Source organism: Euprymna scolopes, chromosome 23 (genome assembly GCF_053919585.1).
Source record: "Euprymna scolopes isolate OS-2025 chromosome 23, ASM5391958v1, whole genome shotgun sequence".
In the NCBI taxonomy this organism is placed as follows: domain Eukaryota; kingdom Metazoa; phylum Mollusca; class Cephalopoda; order Sepiida; family Sepiolidae; genus Euprymna; species Euprymna scolopes.
Window position 1 is genome coordinate 55809063 of NC_136504.1, and position 17399 is coordinate 55826461.

At 34.1% G+C, this 17399-nt stretch overlaps 1 protein-coding gene across 1 annotated transcript in view; it reads left to right on the forward strand.

Moving 5' to 3' along the window:
• The window catches only part of LOC145245909 (sperm flagellar protein 2-like), a 246690-nt gene that overhangs the window by 90066 nt on the left and 139225 nt on the right, over positions 1–17399 (forward strand). Inside the window, exons 14-15 of the mRNA XM_080107652.1 lie at positions 18–121; positions 3034–3335. Coding sequence (XP_079963778.1) covers positions 18–121; positions 3034–3335 — 406 coding nt within the window. The remainder of the gene's footprint in view (positions 1–17; positions 122–3033; positions 3336–17399) is intronic.

Below are 17399 nucleotides of genomic sequence, written 5' to 3' on the forward strand. Positions count from 1 at the left end.
TCTTTTTTTTGTTGCAGTTATCCATTAAAGCCCGTTTGGGCCAGAAAATGTGTGAATACCTAAAGCAAGGAAAAGCTGCTGACGACGAACTTTTGGTAGAAGCTATTACCGATGAAATAAGGTAAAAAAAAAACGTTGATGCATTTCTAGGTTCATTATTGGATTTATACAGATTCGATTATTAATTGATTTTTATAATTTGATTTTTTTATATGAAAATTGTGTAGCATGGCATGGGCGATTTATTTAATCTCTACAAATTACCTGTTTTATTTGTCAACAGAAACAGGTACTCTAGACCATGGCGATTTTTATTTTTCTCAATCTAAAGTGCCTTTTTTTTGGGCAGCTGGGTTTTCCCCACATAAAAAAAAAACAGACCTTGTGTAAAACTTTGCCCTAAAGAGAAGGCAAATATATAGGAATTCTCTCGCTGACGCATTGTAGCCCTTAGTAGCAACAGTGAAGCAGTCGCAAAGACGCTGCCCTTTTCTTCTTTTTTTTTTTTCTTCATATAACTGGAATAATTTAAGGCGAAAAAAAAAATGACCCAGGCTAATCTATATGTCTATAAAAGTGAAAATGTGTTTGTGTGCATGAGGAGACTTCTCAATCTATATACTCAACGAATTTTTGATCTGCAGATTTGAAATTTGGTATATAGGGTGATAGTCATGTGAAAAACTTTTAATCGGTTTTCATCTGGATAAAAGGGCTGCTAAACGGTCGGCATTGAAAAATTGGTACTTGGGGTTCATCGGATTTAATCTGGTTGTCAACGGTATCACGACTGCACATGCACAGTCATGAAACATGACAGCTTAAGAATCAATAGGTTTGAAAACACTTTTTAAAGATTGTAGCAAGCTGGTCTAATGGTTATCGCACTTGACTCACTGTCTTTAGGGATTGGTTTCGATCTCAGCTCAAGTATTTTTTTTATTTACAAGATGTGAACTGTTTAGAAAAAACATAATACTTGCATGCACATGTCTCAGTTTCTTTCTGTTTCTTTTACTTCGTTTTTTTTTTCTTTAAAAGGAATTTAACGTTACGCAGTCTGATGAATGATCCAAGATTGATTGTCTTTAAACAACATGCGCAAAATTAAACATCCAAAGCTCAAAGTCGCTTAGTTTTTACCCTTTTATAACCATTTGTCGGTAGCTCAGATGGTAATGATGCAGGAGAGATAAATAACAACTAAGGCTGGATAGCTACACGTTCTGGTTTCGATTCTAGCTGATGGTACTCAAGTCATATTTTTTAATAACTTTTGAAATCGTTACTGCATATTGGATAATAATCAATAGAGAATTGGTTCTATAATAATAAATAATTAATCTGCATAAATTAAAATAAAATATTTATGCATATTTTACGATCGGGCCATGCAGAGCAGATTGCTAATAAGATTATATTTTATTGCTAATAAGATTATATTTTATTGCTAATAAGATTATATTTATATGGTTTTATACAACACACTTAAATGATATAAGTAGAGTAGAAAGTCCTCACTATCCATGAGTGATATTTCTGACAAAGGGAAAAGAATTGCTGTTTTCTAGGTCAGAATCTACCTGCATAACACTTATAGTGTGCTAGTTTTTTTTACTATGAAATGGTATTTTTTAGCTACTTGCCTCAAGTGGCTTTATGCCTTGTCTTAAGCGATTTCCATAAAACATGATAATAAATAAAATCAGTTAATTTTGATTTCTAATTTCCTTTCTTAAAACTATTGAAGAACTGTACGCTTCATTTTTTTTTTTATCATTTGTAATCTTAGTTTTTATTGGTAAGATTATGAGATAATCTATTGAACTTTAAATTTGTATGCTAAAGTTTTCTTCCATTCTAAATTCTAAAATATTTGTTTTCCTTTTTACTGCTTACTTAGTAAATTTGCCTGTTTATTAAATGATCCACGGATTTAAACAAAGATTTTCATTTAATTCTTTACATTTTTAATTTTAAATTGGATTTTCATTGTTAATTGTAAACACACTCCTAAGCTGTTTCAAATGTAATTTTGTTCGATACACTTACAAATGATAGTATTTTCTGGTGGGATGAAAATAAATTTACAAATACTCCCGGGCTATGCCGGATCGAGAAAGCTAGTTAAAAATAAAATCAGGTAAATATAATTTCTGATTTTTCTTAAAACCGTTAGAAAAGTACAAAGTGCTTTAAATAAGTTTCCAGATTTTTTGTACAGGCATTTAAAATTGTGGTAGACTCTTGAACAGTCAGTATGTTATTACTATACATGTATATATATATATGTATATTACTATACATCTATATGACTGACCAATTTTTATGATTTAAGCTACAGCAGGAATTGAAATACAAAGCCTTATTGTCAGAGCTGGTGAATTTAGAAAATTGCAATCTGAACATGAAGACACTTTAGAAGAATGATATGCAATAAAGTTCTGTTTTAAACTTGGAAAAAATATAACAGAAACGTATGGAATACTTCAGACTGCTTTTGGACCATCTTGCATAAATCAAGCATCAGTTTTTGAGTGGCATAAAAGATTGAAGGAAGGTTGGAAGTCGGTGCAAAGTTTGTCCCAATGCACCAGTCCACAACTCCATCTTTGTCACAGACTATTTGACCAAGATTGGCATCAAGACAGTTCCTCACCCTCTCTATCGTCCAGACCTTGCTCCTTGTGACTTTTAGTTATTCCCTAAGCTCAATGAAAACTTTAGAGGTTGTCGTTATGAGACAATTCAGGAGATGAAAGAGGCTGTGAGGAAGGTCATTCACATGCTCACACAAGAGGACTTTCATATGATTTTGCAGAAATTGTTGGAATGGTACAAGTGCATTGCAACCGGAGGAGATTACTTTGAAGGGGGGGGGGGCTTGAGTTTTGTGTGTACAATTAATAAAAGTTCCCATATGAACAAAGTCTGGAAACTTATTGAAGGCACCTTGTATAAGTTTTATGTTTTTAAATTATTTGAAAAATTTTTATTCATGAGATAATATTGTTTTGTACCATTCTTTAATAGAAACATTCCTGAAGAAAATGGTTGGATTCTTGATGGATTTCCAGTGACTTATATGCAGACAAAGGCTCTGGAGAAAGCACTCAGTGGTGTTGATGTTACTAAAAGTGGAGGTGAACTGTTGCTGCCAGAGGAAGTCGTTGTTCCGAAACCGGATTCCAAGACTAAAAAATTGAAGAAGTCCAAGCTAATTCCCGATACACATACGAGGCCGCCATCTCCTGAGCGTATTAGTAGCTTTGATGTTGTCATTTTGCTTGACCTTCCAGATGATGAATGTCTTAAGCGAGCAGCTGGACGATATGGTAAAAAACATTCTTTAGTTTCATTGTATCATTTTCGATGCTTGTTCGAGAAATTAAATAGAATCGAAAATCCAAAAATTGAATTTCAATTAAAACCAATGTTATCTTCTTAATTGTCATGTTGAAATTAGTGACATATCCAAACATTACGAAAAATTATACAGTAAAGAATTATTTATTAATAAAAATAGTTTTCAAAGTAAAAAAAAATTTGCAAGTTTTACTTATATAATAAACAGGGGAGGTAATTACAGTTTGTCTTACTGCAACAATCTACTTCAGAGTATCTTCAATTTAATTAAAATTTTAAACTTTATATAAGTTACATTTAAAAAGTAATAATGGCGGATCAATGAGTCGTAAAATCGTGAAAGTACATCTTTTATGTAATGATGTAGTATGCGACATGACAGTTTAAGAGATGGTATTGGATTTAGTTGAAATTAAGATGAAAATTAAGAAGATATTGATTTTTATTTGTTACTAGCGAGGGCTACCCGGCGTTGCCCGGGTGTTTGGGGGGGGGGGGGTAAAAAAAAGTAAGTATGAGGATCGAACCCGAACCGTTGAGGCAAAGTTGTGAAAAAAAAAGTGCGACGGTAACGATTGCTCCACCGCAACATGCTTACGGAAACACGTTTGAATTTATTTAATTAGTTGGATTTAGCAGGTGCTCGTTTTAATGAGTTAATGAGGTCAGTTTGGCTGCAGGATTTCATTTACTGCTGAACGCTTTTTTCAGCGCCCCCAAGATATTATAGGAAAAAGACTAACTCACATGCGGCGAGCGACATATTGAATATTTATCTTCTCGAAATCGAGCAAATTAAATAGACAGGCGAGCTTCGTTGTTAACTGTGAGATGTTACGATTTGTATATGATATAAAAAGTTTTAAAAAGTTGTGAACCGACCAACCGCTTCTCTGAAAGAAGCCTTTTGTAGACACAGAAAAGCGAACACACATACATACATTTTCGCTTTTATATTTATAGATTATTCCGAATAATTTTCCTTCATCCTCTTCAATAATTCGTTGATTAAATAAACATGATTTCTAACCACTACTCATCATATAATAAAGTTATGAACAGTAGCCATTACTGTTGCTCATCATTGCTAGTGAGACATTAAGAAAGTTGCTGCTTCGCTGTTACACACACACACACACACACACACACACACACACACACACAAATATATATATTAAACATTTGAATAAAATTGGGTACAGTGCCATTATTAATTGCTGAGGCATTTTTTTTTAAAAATAGTTTCAATATATATCATTAAAGAAGAAAAAGTTTGATAACAAATAGAAACTAAAATACATTTCAAAAATATTTTTCTTAAGAATTTCCCAGCATGCCCCCCCCCCGCTTCGGCGGCACGGGGGGGACAAGATCAAAGTGTAGTATCTGTTCCGACAGATGCTGCAAGCTAAGACTAGCAAAGACCATATGTGGGGGTAACCCCACATATCTGACCTTGGTCAATGTAGGGGCAACCCTTCATACCAACAGTTTCTATCCAGCCCCCATTTCCCACCTCTCGGGAGCTGGTCCCCCCTTTCCCTCCCCCCTCCTCCTATCTCCACATTAAAAAACAGCCTTGTGCCTAATTTGCTCAGTGGGGAAGCAAATGAATTCACCCCCCCCCCTTCGATACGTAGGCACAATAAAAGAGCCAACATCCGGGCGTGTACAAGCTCATAAGTCGGTCATCGGTGACCATTTATTGCAGTGCCAGATCTGCTTGGATGAAACTTTTTTATTTTACACAGAGCACGCTCAAAAATCCACTTAAAAATCTCGAGACTGTGTCTATTAATTTGTGTCAGCCGTCTTTGCAAGCAGAAGGAACTTATTGGTGTTCGATGAGATTGTTTTTTTTTTCTTCTTCCCCCATACTATTTTTTTTATGTTTGTCTACTCTCACTAATAATTTATAGTCTTTTGACCACGCTTTAAACGATGTTACCCCCCCCCCCCGTTGCCCACCCTTATTTACCCCCTCCTCGCCCCCGCTTTTGTCTAATATGTGTGCTTTTTTTTTTTTTAAACACATTGAATTAGAGTTATGTACGACACGAGAAAAAACTGGAATCTTAAGAAGGAATCAATCATACGAGTCAACCGGGTTAATGAAAAAAAAATTTCAAAAATTATCTGGCGAATATAACCGGTGAACCAAGTGAAAAAAAAATACAAACAATAGCACTTAAAGGAACAATTAGAATCTTAAAAAAATCTCTCGGTTGGAGTAACTAAAATAATAGGAGAATGTTTGACATCCGGTAGAATGCCCCATCGCCAGGAAAAAGTGATAAGAAAATTAAAACAAAAAGAGAGAAGAAAAAAAAATTGAAGTGTATTTTGGTTTCTGATCGTTATCACCATTATATCTTCTTGAATAATATATGTTGAAACTATAAAAAAAAATCCCAACAAACTCAACAATTAACAACAAGGGCACCTCGCCCAGTATTATTCAAATGTTTTATAAATTATGTAGCGTTGCTAGTCTTTCTCTACTCCATCGTTATATCTATGGAACTACATCTAATCTCTGGTTCCTCCTGATATCATAACGCAAATACCTTTTCTTTTTTCCTCTATGTACCTAAAAGCGAGCACAATTTTCATGAACAGCGTTTCTTTCCAAGAACTTCCCATTCGTGGAACACATTTCAATGAAACTGCTTCTCTGCAGACTACAAATTGGTCGTCTTCAAATCCATTACCAACAAATACTTGCCATAAGTAATCAAACCACTATGTATGATTTTCTCCACTCTCTATCTGTGCCTAAATGTAAACTCAGATTCCATGAACAAAGCTTCTTTCCCAGAACTGCCCGCCCTTGGAACACTGTTCTGCTGGCATACTTCCTGGCTAAATACAACATGGTAGCCTTCAAATCTAGTGTAAACAAGTTCCTATTAGGTTGTCCTCATAAATAATAAAATTCCACCCAATTTATATCATTAACGATTACTTCACTACCATCTTACATCCATTAACCCTTACCCTGGAGTAGCCTTTGGGCCTTGATAAGTAGTGACCCCAAGTAAAAAAAAAATTTTTATTCAACATTTTCAATCGTCTCGTAATATTCTTCATCATTCCAATGACGATTTATTCGTAATCGGAATTAGTATTTGTACTGGAATTGAGAGTAAATGTCGTTTTGTGGTGACTGATCCCCATTAATCCTCAAATATGCATGGAATGGATACTATAATACTTAGTTCGTTGCACCTCATAATAACAAAGGTCAATACAAAATTTCAGCCGGATCAGCCCAGTAGATTCTGAGAAAAAGTCCAACAGACAGACAGACAGACAGGCAGACAGAGACTGATAGATTTTTTGCTTAAAAGAGATCAGATTGGTAATTGTATTGGAATCAAGAATTTAGAACAGAAGCTTTAAAATACTGCAATCGTCCCATCGTTAGTGATTAGTTTAAAAGCATGCCTTGAACAGCTTCTCTGAGCGAGGCAAATATGATTAAACTATTGATTACGGAATCACACACAATGCTGCAGAGAATGAAAGCATAAAATATTCATGGATTCTCAACAGAAAACTGGCCACACGTCTCTTTGCTGCGCTCGTTACTAGACAGCTGGCTTTGTTTGGTTCAATTATTGGAGTCATGTTTAAATATAGGCGTAATCTTTCTTTTGTGTAGAGAAACGTATTTGAATATTGAACTGTTTGGACAACGCGTTTGCTCAAATATAACTTTTGCATTGTAAGACTATGCAAATATTCAAGATCTACTTTGCACTTTTATCTCTCTTTACGTGTTTGAGACTTGGCACTTTTTTATTTCCCAGCACTAATACTAACATTTTGACGTTTATTGCTTATTTTAATGATTTTATTGATTATTGCATGTGTTCTTATCTGATAACAATGCATGAAACTAAAATTAACAGAAGCTTATAAATATTATACACTATAAATATAAATATTATACACTATAAATAATAATATTATACACTATAAATATAAATATTACATACTAGCAGTTCAGCACGGCTTTGCTCGGGCCCTATGTACTGTTCATAACTTTATGTACATATGTATATATATATTAAAAGTTTGCCATATGTCCAGGTAACCTACATCTAAAATTTGAAGTGTTTAAACCCAAAATAGTGGAGTAGTTTGCTAGACACTGCAAATGTCAAATCTCTTTCAACTTTGACCTCTTGGTAGCCACATTTTCACCCATTAATTGATTAAAAAGCTTGCTGCATGTCTGAATACCCTTTATGAAAAATTTCAAATGTTTAGACCCAAAATTGGCTGAGTAGTTTGCTAGACACCGCAAAGGTCAAATCTTTTGAATTTTTACCCCTTGGCAGCCAAATTTTCGGCCAAAAACTGATTAAAAGGTTTGCCCTATGTCTGAATACACTTTATGTAAAATTTCAAATGTTTAGACCAAAAATTGGTTGAGTAGTTTGGTAGAGACCTCAGAAGTCATATGTTTTTAACTTTGACCCCAATTTTGACCCTTTAACATTTATTGTTTTGGGCTCAAATTAAATTAAAAGAGTTTGATCCATGTCCACGTGACCTACATTTAAAATTTCAAATGTTCATACCCAAAATTGTTGGAGGAGTTTGGTAGAGTTTTCAAATGTCAAATCGCTGAAGTTTGACTCCTTGACAGCCAAGTTTCTGGCCGAAAACCGATTAGAAAGATTTTCCCAAATCTCAATATCTTTTATGTCAAATCTCGAGCCTGTAGACTGAAAATTGACAGAGTAGTTTGATAGAGAAATGTACACACACAGACACACACACAGACACAGACAATTTCACTTTTATATATATACTAGCAGTTCAGCCTGGCTTTGCTCGGGCCCTATGCACTGTTCATAACTTGCCCTACGAGTGAATACACTTTATGTAAGATTTCAAATGTTTAGACCAAAAATTGTTTGAATAATTCTGTAGAGACCACAAAGGTAATTTTTTTTATAACTTGAACCCCAATTTTGACCCCTTAACATTCATTATTTTGGTCTAAAATCAAAATAAAACGTTTTATCCATGTCCAAGTTACCTACATCTAAAATTTCAAGTGTTGAGACTCAAAATTGGCGGAGAAATTTGGTAAAATTACAAAGGTCAACTCTTTCAACTTTGACCTCTTGGCAGCCAAATTTTCGCCCCAAAACTGATTAAAATACTTGCAGCATGTCTGAATACCCTTTATGTATAAATTTTAAATGTTTAGACCCAAAATTGGGTGAATAATTTGCTGGACACTGCAAAGGTCAAATCTCTTGAACTTTGAACTTGAACTTGGCAGCTCAAATTTTCAACCCAAACTTGCCCTATCTCTGAATACCCTTTATGTAAAATTTCAAATATTTAGACCAAAAATTGGCTGAGTAATTTGGTCGAGACCACAGAGGTCAATTTAAAAAAAAAAATTTGACCTCAATTTTAACCCATTAAAATTTATTTTTTTGGGCTCAAATCGAATTAAAAAATTTGATCAATGTCCAAGTAATCTACATTTAAAATTTCAAGTGTTTAGACCCAAAATTGGCAGAAGAATTTGGTAGAGTTTTCAAAGGTCAAATCGTTGACTTTGACCCCTTGACAGTCAAATTTCTGGCCGAAAATTGATTAAGGAGATTTTCCCAAATCTCAATATCCCTTATCTCAAATCTTGAGTCTCTAGACTAAAAATTTATTTGGTAGGGAAATGCACACACACACACACACACACACACACACACACACACACACACACACACACACACACACACACACATACAAACATTTTCCATTCGACTACTGGCGAATGTCCGCTTTCTTTGATTTCTTCCTTAGATTTCAAAACCCGATACTATGACCACAAAAGTACATTCAACAATAAAAAACACCGTATAAAAACAACACTAGCGAATAAATACTGGGAACTCAAAGAAAGCGGACATTCGCCGGTAGTCGAATGGAAAATAATAAGACAAGCTACCACGTGTAGGCATTTAGACAACCCATGTAAATTATGCCTTCATGAAAAATTTTCTATCATGTACTTTAAAGAACCCCAAAATCTATTAAACTGTAGAAGAGAAATAGTAAATAACTGTGTTCACAAAATAAAATTGACTCTAGGATAGCGATACAAAATAGTTTTAAAACTAACAAAAACAATAGAAAATAAACAAATAAATAAATTAAATAAACATGAATATACATAAACGATCACACATATATGTATGTATATATATATGTATATATATGTGCTTATATGTATGTACACATATGTATATTTGTATATATATAAAAAAAAAAGAGAAAACGTCTGCCTTAAACCACTAAACTAGTTTTAAAACAGATCCTTTGTTCGATAAAATGCATACCCATTGGCTGATAGGAAGGGGCGCGGTGGATACTAGAAAGCTGATTGGCTAACTAAAATCCTCAACAGAAGAGGACCATATAAAAACGATAAACAACCACAGAATTCGCGCATAAGCCTGACGAATCCTAGAGTGGATGAAATGCCGAATATTCAGTGTAGCTTAATCGCCATATATATCTTATAAATTACTAACTAGCTCTACTCACGTATTGAGCACTTTTGAAGTATATACTTAAAGTTTACGCATAAATCTATACTTTTGTATATTAATTTTATGTGAGTAAATGAAGTAGTTATATATATATATATATATATATATATATATATATATATATATATATATATATATGCTAAGGTGTCACCATTCATCCATGTCAAAAATCCACTCAAGTTTTAAATGAGTGTCAGATGGACGGTGATACTACATCATGTTGATGGTACAATTTGGCTATTTAAGAAGGCCGCTCGACAAGAATTGGTTTACGTTGAATTTGAAAACGACCATTTTGTACTCAGCTTGAAAGCAGACCAGCAGTATTGTGTCCTGTTATAAATTATTAGATATGTTCTTTTCTGATGACAGTGCAAAGAAAAATCTCACAAGTTGACAAAGAATATATATATATATGTGTGTGTGTGTGTGTGTGTGTGTGTGTGTGTGTGTGTGTGATCATTTATCAAAGCCAAAAAGCCACTAGAGAATAAGGTTTAAATGAGAGTTAGGTGGACAGAGAATCAACACCATGATGAATGTTCACAATGGGCTTGAAAACGATCATGTCGTAGTCAGTTGTGAAGTACTTCTGCAGTATTGTTTCATAAACTAGGAACAGTTTTAGGAAACAAAATTTGCTTATGGAAGTTTTGCATAATTTTAGGTAGTTATATAGGTAGGTAGGTAGGTACGTAGAGAGAGAGAGAGAGAGAGAGAAAGAGAGAGAGGGAGAGAGAGGGAGAGAGAGAGAGGAACTGTTAGAAATAAAGTGTAATACCTGTTCCAATACTACACTTAATCTTAATTTACAATTTAAAGTTTTGTTGCGATGTTTTACAAGGGGGACCGAAGATCGTAGCCCAGTCGAGTACCTACCATACAAATTAAATTCTATATACACAGTTTTTCATTTTCATGATAAAGTTTTAAATCAGCAAAATTTTTTGCATCGATCTAATATTACTATGGCAACCTTCACTTGTCTGTTAATATAATAATATAAATGAATATTTCCACAGCAATAGTTTTAAGTTTTGACAAAATGTTTTTGTTTTCAAAATTTTGACAAGGCTTTCAAATCTAATAATAGTTATGACAAACAAAATGTGATCGCACTTATTTACATTCATGGGAAATTTGAATTTCACATTTATACTGATTTTATGCAAGAGATTGATTTTGATATTTGAAATATTTTCTGTACATTTTTGCGTGAATGTTTATGTTGGTTATAATTATCATTTTATTCAAATTCATTGCTGCGTTATTTGAAGGTTTATCTAGAATTTTTTTATATTTAAATATTATTCTATTGTGTGTATGTTTTTTTATACTCTTTTTTTTTTTTTTACCCCAAACAAGGCATATTGCCATTTGCACGTCAGGGGCTACTATTTGCGATCATGTCTACTGGGATCTATGTGAGAAGATGAGCGAGATGTCTGTTCACATTACATTTAAACTTCTGCAGCTTAGTAAATATATATATATATGAGCAAACAGTTAATAAATTATGTTAAAAAAACACCTTGAAATGAGTTAAAAACATATTTAATCTGAAAAGGAAACACTAGATAAATGGATAGTCCTTAATCCGCGGAGTTTCGAAGAAATATTCTCCTTCTCATCAGAGGGTAGGAATTAGCAAAATGCGGGATCGGATTTTGCATGCAGAAGTATTTGATGAAACAACAAGTAAGTCAAAGATCTTACTTGAAAACAAAATAAGTTAAGCAGAGGGAATATGGTAAAGAAAAAGGTGATTAAACATGAATGGATAGTCTGGTGGTCCAATCCCTGAGGCTTTGTCTTTTCCCTCTTTGAGACGGGGTTAGTTTATTGCTAATTGTTTCAGGCGCCTCTACCAGAGAATGTTGACGGGGTCCTGCCATTTTTTTTTTTTTTTTTGCTGATTATTGTGCAATTTCTCTAGGGCGCTGACTTTTCAAATCCCACTTTCCTGACCTCGTGTCACATTTTCACCTAACAGGAGGGAGATAACATCCCCTTAAGTGGGAGAGGAATTTAAGCAAGAAAACAAAGAAATAGTGATGAAGTAGGGGAATGGATGAAAAGATATGAAATTGTTTTAAAGGAAGACAAAGGCAAAACAAGCGAATGGGAATGGTCACCTTTGTAAAATTTCTTATACAAAATTTAAACAAGTACAGAACTCATCAAAAACCAAGGAATTGGTTTATGCCTCTTTATACGAGGGGACACTCAAAAAGTAACGCCTCCTATATTTTATTCTGCCCGAATGGATCGGAGGGGCTTGCAAATTGCATGGTTATAATTATTGAACTCATGCGTTCATGAACTGACAGTTTCATCTTTCTGTTGCAGATATTGACAGTGTGAGACTGTAAGAAAGCAACTCTTGTCATAGACATGCATTAGAAGCAAAGATGCGTCATTGAATTTCCCCATGCAGAAAAATTTAACTGATCAGTATCAAGCGGCACCTGCTGAACATTTACAAAGTCGATGCAGTTGGTGTCGGCACAGTTAGGAGATGGGGTCGTCGATTTCAGAGTAGTGACAGAGATATGAGTGACAAAGCACACCCTGGACGCCCATGCACAACCACCACTGCATTTCTGGCAAAATTTCATGGAAAATGGTGGTGACTATGTAGAAAAATAAATTATGGAGCACAAAAGGCCGCTCGTTTTATTGATACCACTCCCGCCTTTGTAGCACTTAAATGTTTCTTTTTTGTTCAAAAGAAAAGGATGAATTACTTTTAGAACGACCTTTGTATCTTTTATACACATCCACATATCGCTATAAAATGATGCACCCATCAATCTGTTTTTGAATTTTTCGTGTAAAAAAGCAAAATTTGCAAATTGAATGGACGCATCTTGGTTCATTTGCATTATTTTGACTTATTCTTGAATATTACTCACACAACGTTTCAACCGATGTAACCTCCGTCTTTCTTTCAAGTGTGTCTTGTTGAACTCGTGAATTTATTTAGCCAAAAATCGGAATTTCAAAGTAAACATTGTATTTAATCCACATGGCTAACATGCTCTTGTTTTGTCAGCCATAACCAGGTAGAAATCTTAAGTAATTCACAATTGCTTCTTTAGTACTGCTTAAACTGAGGATTGAACCTTCATCCCACAGAAATCTACAATCTTATTACATATCACTATAGATTATCACTTATTATTGCTAGATTCAATTTGCAGTACATAAAAAACATGTAAATGTCAAAACATTGGTTGATTCATATATGCTTATTATAATGTTTATACACACACACACATATATATATATATATATATATATATATATATATATATATATATATATATATATATAAATTATTATTATGTGCATAAAAGTATACCTATGGACATGCTTGTTTCTAGCTTTAAGCCGTCGTTAGAGTAGGTTAGGATTGAACTGATGACATGACACCAGTATCCACAATCTGATACTGAACAAATGAGCCATATATATATAAATATATACATACTAGCCCGGTGCCCAGTGTTGCCCGGCGTTGCCCGGCGTTGCCCGGGTGTGCATTGAACAAAAAAAAAAAAAAGTGGTAGTATGCAGGCAGACTCACACCTGTGACGCAAAGACGGAAAAGAAAGTGAAAAGAAATCTGACGTCTTACCTTTTACTCCATGATGCGACTGGAAGTTCAGAATGTTAAAATTAGGCAAAGTCAATCCAACCGATACGATAACTTGTAAAAATGTCGTGCAAAAAAAAAAAAACAACCTCTCCTTGAAGAAAACTACCCAGCTGAGGGTGAAGGAATTAATGCTTTGGCCAATTTTTCGATATTTGTCGTCTAAGACGTCGAGCTTAAAAATGATACTGATATCATGAAAATCGGTCACCTCTGTTGAAAGTTTTAGGCAGACATACATACATTTAAACAGACAGGTGAGATTTATATTATATATATATATATATATATATATATATATATATATATATATATATATATATATATGATTTTTAGAATGTGAGAGATTATATGTTATAAATTCTACAGCCAAACAATGTCGCAGCCCACAAAAGCCATGACAGTCAATGAAGCCCAAGACTCGAGTTTTGCCCGCATTTGGGCTCATCAGTTAGATACATCTGAACTAAGCATTCGAAATCCAAGCCTCTTGCATGCGAGGCAAGTACTCTGCCAACTGAGTAAACGCCCCGCACACAAGAAATTCTATTAACTAACACATATCAAACAAACTGCGCCGAAATCCGACTGTGAAATGGACCTACATTATTATCAGGTTGGATGACCGTGTCTTTTGTGCGGGGCGTTTGCTCAGTTGGCAGAGTGCTTGGGTTTTGAATCCTAAGTTCGGATGTGTCTAACTGATAAGCATGAGTTTTGGAATTCCGGTTTGTTGATTGCCATGGCTCTTGTGGACTGTGACATTATTTGGCTGTGGAATTTACTATATATATATATATATATATATATATATATATATATATATATATATATATAGTCATCCACGTACAGCACTGTTTCACAGCTCATCAGTGTGGCTAGACAAGCAACTACCTGAAGCCAGGATCGAAATCTGATCGCCCAAACGACAGTCAGAGTTCTGACCATTGCGCTATACGGCTGATGCTATGCGGGCAGTGAATTAACAATGTTTTGACATTGTCCAAAGTACCTAAGCTCAATTTGTTTACACAAAGAGCATAGCTTCATATGCTAACCTAAGATAGGGAGCATTATAGAATGTGTGTGTGTGTGAGGACGATTCTCAACTTTATATACTCAACAAATTTTTGATCTATTGACTTGAAATTTCATATATAGAGTATTCAGACATGTGGAAAACTTTTTAATCGGTTTTCATTTGGAAAAAAGAGCTACTAAAGGGTCAAAGTTGAAAAATTTGTATGTGGGGATCATCGGATTTTTATCTGCTTGTCAACTGTTTCACAAATGCACATACATCGTTTACTTGATAGATTCCTTATGTTAAGTCTAAGTAAGTTTGAAAACACTTTTTAAAGAACGTATCAAGCTTGTCTAATGGTTATCATACTTGACTCGCTGTCTTTACGTTTTGGTTTCCATCTCAGCTCGAGTATTTTTTTACTTAAAAGAAGTATATATATATATATATACTAGCAGGCCGCCTACTAGTATATAGTATATATATATATATATATATATATATATATATATATATATATATATATATATATATATGTACTAACTAGCATGGATGCCCGGTGTTGCCCGGGTGTTTGGAGGTATGTGTTGAGTAAAAAAAAAAAATGGTAGTAGGAAGGCAAGCTCGAACACGTACCGCAACGGAGGAAAAGAACGGGAAAAAACATGATGTCTGTCATTACGACCACTGCCAAACCAGAAGTGACGTAGGTTTTAATTAAGGCTAGACAATAGAAAGGAGAGGATGACTTTCAAAAATATCGGCGAAAAAAGCGCCCCCCCCCGTAGAAAAGTGCTCAGTTGAAGGTGAAGATATTAATGTTTTTAGTCAATTTTTTGATATTTGTCGTCTGAAAGGTCGAACTTCAAAACTATACTGATCTTGGTAAAATCCATCTCCTCTGTCGAAAGTTTTAGGCACACATACATACACACATACATACATACAGTTATATATTGGTAACTAAAAATTTTCGACCCAAACTGATTAAAAAGCTTGCCCTATCTCTGAATACCCTTTATGTAAAATTTCAAATGTTTAGACCAGAATGTGTCTGAGTAATTTGGTAAAAACCGCAGAGGTCAATTTTTTAAAAACTTTGGCCCCTATTATGACCCCCTAATATTTATTGTTTGGGGATCAAATCAAGTTATTAAGTTAGATCCATGTATAAAAAACCTATATCTAAAATTTCACATGTTTAGACCCAAAATTGTCAGAGGAGTTTGGTAGAGTTCTCAAAGGTCAAATCGTTGGACTTTGACCCCTTTAACAGCCAAATTTCTGGCCGAAAACGGATCACAAAAATTTTCCCAAATCTCAGTACCCTGTATATCAAATTTCGAGTCTGTAGATTAAAATTGACAAAGTTATTGCATAGGGAAATGTACACAGACAGACAGACACACAGACAGACACACAGACACGCTCACTTATATATATATATATATATATATATATATATATATATATATATATATATATATATATATATGTAAAGGAATAAATGTTTAAATTTCAACGGTATCTCTTGTGGTTGACAGTAGCCTAATAGTTCGGGTCAATGAAGCCAGACATGACTTCTGTTGCCGGGGTTTGAATCTCTCGACTGGTGTTAATCGTGACACCCTGCAAATTATTCTCAAAAGGATGAAATACTAGTGTCTGTAGGTATTTAATAATTATTATAGTAAATAATTATATATATATATATATATATATATATATATATAGTAAGTTATAAAAATATATATGGCAATTAAGCTACACAGAATATTCTTCGTTTCATCCACGCTAGGATTCGTCAGGATATTTTTATCACTTACTACCTAGCTCTACCTATGTATTGAGCACTGTTGAAGTAAATACTTAAAGTTTACGCATAAAATTATACTTTTGTATATTAATTTATGTGATTAAATGAAACATATATATATATATATATATATATATATATATATATATATATATATATATATATATATATACTAGCAGGCCACCCTGGTGTTGCTTAGTCATAAAATATGCTTAAATATGATATTTTAATTTATGCAAATTTTATAATTTTTATTATGTAGCCAATTCTCAGGATGCTTCTTTGAAACAAACAGACAAGCATCTCCCTCCCCCACCCAGATATGGCAACAGTATTCTATTTTCAGACGTATTTGGTTTTTATACAGATGGAGGATTGGTTGAATGATGTAACCATTTTTCCAGTGACCTTGGCAATAGATTTGGTGTAAGTCTTCGATTTCAGGTCAAGAATGAAGGTCAGTCTCAGAAGCTTGTCGAAGCAGGATGCTTCTTTGAGACGAGATTACAAACTTCAGAAATAAGCCGTCTGTTGGCTGTACTTCTCCTCTGTCGATAGAAATGGAGAACCAGTTGTCGGTTGCAGGAAAATGATTGATTTTATAAAGTTCTGGACTGCCATCGACTACTAAATGAACTAAATCCATTTAAATGTTTATTTTGCCCCATATTGATATGAGGTGTATGTATGAGGTCTTTTTCTTCTTTTTCTAATGCATTCTACTTAACATGATCATAGACTTGGTCCAGGGGAAGATCGGTTTCACAGAGTTCATTGTGCATCTTATCATCGGCCTACTTCCCTGGTCATTTTCCAGAGACTTTACTGCAAAGGCGAGTTTCGAGATGGTTTCGTTGTTAACCCCAGCACATGTCCAAACCATCTGATTCACCATGAAATGCCGTAGATGTTGTTGAACAATCTAATTCTTCCCCATTAGCACTCAATCTCACA